At 46.2% G+C, this 6,465-nt stretch overlaps 1 protein-coding gene across 3 annotated transcripts in view; it reads right to left on the minus strand.

Annotated features, from left to right (window-relative positions):
- The window catches only part of ABCB6 (ATP binding cassette subfamily B member 6 (LAN blood group)), a 46,362-nt gene extending 41,285 nt beyond the window's left edge, over window positions 1-5,077 (minus strand). The window contains exons 1-2 of one of the 3 annotated variants that reach the window (XM_072985327.2): window positions 4,979-5,077; window positions 2,082-2,624 (exon numbers count right to left, since the gene is read on the minus strand). In XM_072985327.2, the coding sequence (XP_072841428.2) occupies window positions 2,082-2,594 (513 nt within the window). In that variant the 5' untranslated portion in view covers window positions 2,595-2,624; window positions 4,979-5,077. Of the gene's footprint in view, window positions 1-2,081; window positions 4,123-4,816; window positions 4,833-4,978 lie in introns of those variants that run through there. The other 2 variants (XM_072985328.2, XM_072985326.2) reach the window with 2 other exon arrangements.
- Window positions 5,078-6,465: the final 1,388 nt, after the last annotated feature.

Here is a 6,465-nt window from a genome sequence, read left to right on the forward strand (position 1 = left end):
CCCTGTTTGCTTTTGCCTGCTTCTAATTCAGATAGGTTGTCCATTTTTGCTGCTTCTCAGTGGGAAGGGAGGAGGCAACTACTGTCTTGTCTTGTATTGAGTGCTGCCTTTCTCCCCATAAGGGACACAAAGCCACTCATAAGAATTAAAACTGTACAATAATCAACAGTTTCAAATTTCATGGAAACTATGTTAAAAACAATTAAAAATATATCAACATCAAAAGCAAGATTAAAACAATTTTAAAACAAATAAAATGTATATGTTTAATAAATATAGACTCAGGCCCTAAGTGCTCTATTGAAAAATATTACAATATGAAACCTGCAGCATGGGAGAAGCTCTTGCCCTTTCGCCTAATACTAGAGCAAGCACATTTGTCCTAAGTGGGGGAGAGGGACGAAGAGAAATCTCAGCTTGTGACTTGAAACTTCCTAAGGGAGAATTTATAGAAAGCCTTTGGGCAAAGTCCTTGAAATTATTCAGCAAAACAATCAAAGTCCGTTTGTGTGTATGTATTCCTCTATGTGACGAGGGAGATAACGTAAGCATAGATCCTGAGTTCACATGAGCCGGCTGAATAACAGTGACTCAGCAAATCAGCAAAAAGACCAGGAGATGAACAAGCAAGAGGGAAAATGAGAATGAGCATGGCTGGTAGCTGAGTAGCTGTAATAACGAGCATGTGCCAAGACGGCTTCATTCCTAGCCTTCTTCCTTTTCTAGTTAATTTTCTACAGAATTCCTTTTTTAGTTTTATTTTTAAAAAGTGAACTAAAAAATTAGTATCACATAACCACATAAACAACACAAGCAATGCAACTATACAAAAAGTGCTCTCTGCACCAGGAGCATTTGGAGCTATAATCTAATATTCCTTCATTTAGAGTTCAATTTCCCCTTCCAAAATTGTAACATTGCTTAATTTTCTACAGAAATTCCAAGGTATTCCCAGAAATTCCCAAATCCACAAATACAGAAAGTAGAGGTACGAGTATTAATACAGTATGCAGAGATGTCTACTGCTGCTTGGCAGGCTAATATACCACCTTCCGGAGCAGCTGGAAAATCCAGCTCTTTCTCAACTGTTATATGCACATACTGCTAGACTGAAATATCCTCCATAATGATAACATCTGTTTTAGGGGTGGAGACTCTCTGAGTTTAGGAGTTGCATGATGAACACAACAATCAACAGAAAAGGCTTTCTTCCTCAGTCTCCACACCAGGAAAAGCCTCACTTTGAATAGCTGATTTCTTCCTTTAATTACACTTTTCTAGAGATGGCTGGACAGTGTCTGCGAAGCGACCAACATGAATTTGACCCAACTCCAGGAGGCAGTGGAAGATAGGAGGGCCTGGCGTGCTCTGGTCCATGGGGTCACGAAGAGTCGGACACGACTAAACGACTAAACGATGAGAGCCTCTGACTATAGAAAGGTAGTATTCATATTCTAAATCCATCCAGGAAAGACCACCACTTAGACCTCCACTGGGTAACTCACATCCTTGGTAAACCTTGTTATGTTGCTGGTGGTAAAATCTCTTCCCTTTTGGAATGTATAAACTGCTTATTCATTGCCAGCTCAAGTGACTGTGAGAAACATATCGTCTAATATATTAGGGTTCCTAGCTATTGTTTAATGACAGCTCCAAGGATCCCTGACAATTGAACACCTTCTGGGAGTTGACATCCACTAATGTCCCCACTCTGATTCCCCGATAACAGAGGGTTTATGCATCTGATGGACTATAGCCTAGAAAAGCTCATGTTACAGAACACTTAAGGTGAAACAGTTTATTTTGGTAACAGTTCTTTCAACACACACTATTGCTGCATGGTCAGGGGGTGTGTGGTTCAACATGTGGCCACTACCTAATGCTAACATGGACTACAGTTATCATAGGCATTCAAAACTGCACTGCTTGCACCACAAGCTTCTGCTTGGAGGGCAATGGTGTCCCCAAGGGAAAGAGAACCTATCTTTGCCAGGGAAGTGGACCAATACTCCTGCACCACAGAACCAAACAGGGAATGTTTTCCCCAGCCTTCTCTCCAGTAACCCTCCCCCCCCACCTACCTTTTGACTGGTGTCTTCTAAGCCCCACCACCAGAGGGGGCTGTTCCAAGAGATGAAGGCCAGGTTCTCAGCAGCAAAAGCCAGGGCCCAATAGAGAAGCAGGATTGCACCATGGCCTCTGATCCGATCCTGCGTCATCACTCGAGTGCGTTCCAACTGCAGTAGCCCGATTGAGCCGGTCCAGCTCACAGCAGAGAGGCACGCGTACAGCACCATATACCCATAGAGCTGCCGTGTGCCCAGCGCCTGCCACAGAAGGGAGACAAAGGGCAGGAGGGCAAGGAGCAGGGAGAGAAGGACTTGGATGGCGTACAGAGGGGAGCGTGGGATATACTTGGGCTCCATGGTGCGGCTGAAACGAGCGTAACAGGCGTACTGCAGGGCCCCCAAGAGGAGGCACACACTGAACAGCACTGCAGGCACCAGTGTGAAGTAGAAACAGGGGTACAGGCCCTGCTGAGCCCATGCTTGGGCCAGAGACTCATTCCCCTCGCAGTAGCTCTGGAGTGCCATCCTCCTCCTGGCTGAGGAACTGCATAAACACTGGTGGGAAGACATGAAAGGAAATTAGAATGCACACTTTAGCTAAAGTAGGACTGACCTAAAGTATTTTGCAGTCAAAATGAAAGGGCTAATGATTCCCCACAAATCTTCGCCATAGTATATAGCATTCAGAGTAACCACATTTGATACATGGGGCAGACATCAAATGCCTCTCATATTTCCTTCTAGTAAAAATACAATTGGCCAAATTTTGCTGGTGTCTCAAGGCGCCCAAAAAATGCTACCAGCGGCAGTTGCTTCACTCTCTAGGCAAACAGCCTTCTTCATTGTAAGGGATTAGACAATTGATCCCTTGTGTTTCTATTTTAGGATGGTAGAATTCTTCAGTCTTGGATCACTTGGTTCCACAGATATTCACAAAGTCTTTTAATTGTTTTTTTTTTTTAGATATGAGTGCTATGTATAGAGGGTAGTGTGATCCCACACCAGTGAGTTCCCAGGTGACAGAGGTTCTATATGCAAGAATAAATCTCACTCTTCTTTAGTTTGATATCCATTGCTATGCTGGTGTTTTCTGTTTGTTTTTGGATTTTACATTGTCTTTATTGTTACAGTCCTATATTTTATGTGTGCAATCTTTATTTTGTGAACTACCTAGAAAGGTTTGGAAATACAGAAACAAGTTAATAAGTAAATAGATATAATGAGGCTTATTTCTCAGTAAACATACAGCACATCATTACACACACATCCCACACACCAACCTTTCGCACAAGACTGAGGAACGTGCAGCTCTGCTAGAGCTTAGAAACATTGTTTTGGACAACAGAATGGCACACACAGCATGACTCCTGGGCATGGAAGCTGAAGGATTCTGGGAGTTGTAGTCCATAAAGTAAACCTTTCACATTCTGAGATATTCAGGTGTATTGTTAGATTGTAGGTTGTAGTCTCCCTCAATGACAGTATAACCAATGACGAGAGATGATGGGAGCTGCAGTCTAAACTACACGTGTTCCTCCTCTCTGCTTTTGCCTCTGGGTTTTCTGTAGTTTTATGACAACAGATTTCCTGAAGATTGCTTCCTTGGCCAGGAACCATTCCTCTATCCTGCCTGAGTGGGGCTGGCAGCCTGGTGCCTTGTAGATGTTTTTGACTTCAAGCCCCCTAAGCCCCTGCCAGCATAGTTTGGGAAGGGATCATGGGAACAGCAGTCAAAGATACCCGGGAGGACCCCAGGTTGTCCACCTTCTAAGTTAAAATAACCGGCTTCTTTCTTTCCTTTCCTTTTTAAGCCTCTGCTTACATGACAACAGCTTGCTGATATTTTTGCTTCCTTCCTACATGCCTCTCCACAGTGTTGCCTCGTCATTCCTGACATATGACATTAAAACATATTATTACTATTGGGCCATGACTACACTCTGCATGCTCCAGAGTCCATTCAAGTCCGTCGGGCAAACCCCATTCTTATAACAGCCCTGCTCTCCCAGTGACCCTGAACTTTTCACAGAGGAAAGTAAAAGCCGCCCCGGAGAGACGGACGCGGCAGGCACCCAAGGCAAGCAACCCCAGCCCTGGCCGCAGGGGGTGCGGGGACAGCGCCAGCCTCCGCCAGCCTCCTCCTGCACGCCCCATGCCATGCTCAGCTGTTGCAGCACCCGAGGGCGCTCCCAAGGCCACCTTCTTTCCCTAAGCATGGCGACTTGGCGTGTGTTTACAATCCTGCTTTTGCTGCCCGACTAGGTTGTTGCCTTTTTTTTTTAAGGCTCACAGTAGGCGAGGTAGAAGGAAATGGCACCTGGCGCTACATGCCGCCGCCAGCTCCTGATCCCTCCGTCTCTCTTCCTCCTCCCTAAATCCTCAGCAGGCCGCAGTGTTCCCGAGGGGTCGTCGGAGTGTGTACTTTGGGGCGCCGGGCAAGCGGGGTGGGGGGAAACCTGGGAGGCCAGACGGAGGAAGGGATCCAAACATGGGGATAACGTACCCATTACAAGCGAGGAAAGAAATGACAGTGCGGGGGGCGGGCGGGGGTGGGGGAATCCTGCGGTCGACCCTCAAAGGGCAACGGCTGCTTTCCTATAAGAGCGCTGCTGTTTTTGTACTACAACTCCCAGAATCCCCCACATGCGGGATCGTGAGAGCTGTAGCGGGGGGGGGGAAGGGTGGCGCTTGCCAACACAGTTTTCAGGGGCGATGCCGCGAAAGGGGTGTGTGTTGTGTCCACCAACCTTGGGACTTCGGGGGCAGCCCGAGAAGGCTCAGCAAGACGAACCAGCGGCATCTGCTCTGCTTTAGCAAACCCCCCCACCCCCACCGCGCCCCGTTCCGATTCCCTGTCCGCGGGAGACCGTCCCCTGCCTGCCCCCCCTTCCTCGACTCGAGCGACTTGCCTGTCGGGGGTCCCTTGCAGCCTCGGCGTCAGCGCAGCGCGTCCCGATCCAGGCTTCGCAGCGCAACCCGAGCCGCGCCAGACCGTGCCGGGTCGCCCCCAGGCCCTAGCGCCGTCGAATCACTCCGTTAGAGGACTCCTCCTGGGTCCTAGTGGCCGCGGTTTTCACCCATGGCCAGCCTCAAACCTCATGCGAAGTACGGTACATATTTAATTTTACTTTTTTATATTTCGGTCGCTTTTTCATCCCCAAATGAGTACACAAAGTAGCTTTCAAGAATAGAAACAGAGCCTTGACCTTAACATTTATGGAACAGCTGCTCCCCACCTCCACCATTACACCCTTCCGTATTAAAAAAAACCAGGAGCCCTTTGAAGTAGTCCAAAGTTTAAGTGGTCTTTGGTCAAAATCCACTAACTAGGATATGGCCATATATCTTGATTAATAAACTTTCAGCTCAAAGGATGTAGGGTCAAAATAGCTTTCTCCCTTTCTCTTGATAAAGAGATGCCAGTCACTTATCTGTGAATGTTCCCTTGCATTTTGTCAAACATATGGCCTCTGCTCCGGCTGAGAGGAGAAGCACTCAGAAACACAGAAATCCTCACACCGTAAAAAGTGGAGATTACATTTCCTGGACTTACTAGGAAAAGAACAGTCAGTTGGAGCCCAATATATAATATTAACTACTGGGCAAATGAAGATGGAGTGAATACCATGAGTGCATTCTGAAGACAGGGTTCTTAAATCCAGTTAGTCCCACTTCTAAGTAAATGAACATAGACATGCAGCTTTAAACTTTGGATCCTAATCCTTATGCACCCATAAAAATAGTATGCAAGTTTAAATCAGAGCCTGTCCAGATGAAACAGAAGTCCCAGCCTCTCCCGCCCTCTCCACCTGTGTTTCACCTGGTCAATTGCAAGTCCTAAAAAATAATAAACCACCCTCTTCAGGAAGAACAAAAGCACTGAAAGGCCAGGAAAAAAGCACAGATTGCATCCGATTAAGCCTTGCATCAGATGGATTGCAGGAAAAGTTGATAAGCCATCAATGATGAATGGATACTTTTACAGAAACAAATGTTCCATCTGGACAAGCCCTTACTTTCTCTCGCTCTCTGCCTAAAGTATCTCACAAGGTTTATGTGAAACAAAATATAGGCTCCTTGGAGGAAGGGTAAGATGCCACACAGTCACCTAAATGCTGTATCATATTGTAACTTGAGTTAAGAACTCATGAAATCTCAGTTCTGAACTATACAGGAAACATGGAATGGTGTGTACTTTTCAACACTATGAGCACTTGAATAATGTAACACCCTGGCTTGTTATCAAGGTATTTCCACAATTCATCTTTATACACCTGAGCACAGGGGATAGCTTTCAGGCTTGAGTCCCATCTCTCTCTTTCTAGAAACAGATGCAGCCCTACATCAGGGATTTCTAGGAGAGATATGCTTAAATACAGCAAATGTGACTACTCCA

Source organism: Pogona vitticeps, chromosome 1, assembly GCF_051106095.1.
Source record: "Pogona vitticeps strain Pit_001003342236 chromosome 1, PviZW2.1, whole genome shotgun sequence".
Classification (NCBI taxonomy): domain Eukaryota; kingdom Metazoa; phylum Chordata; class Lepidosauria; order Squamata; family Agamidae; genus Pogona; species Pogona vitticeps.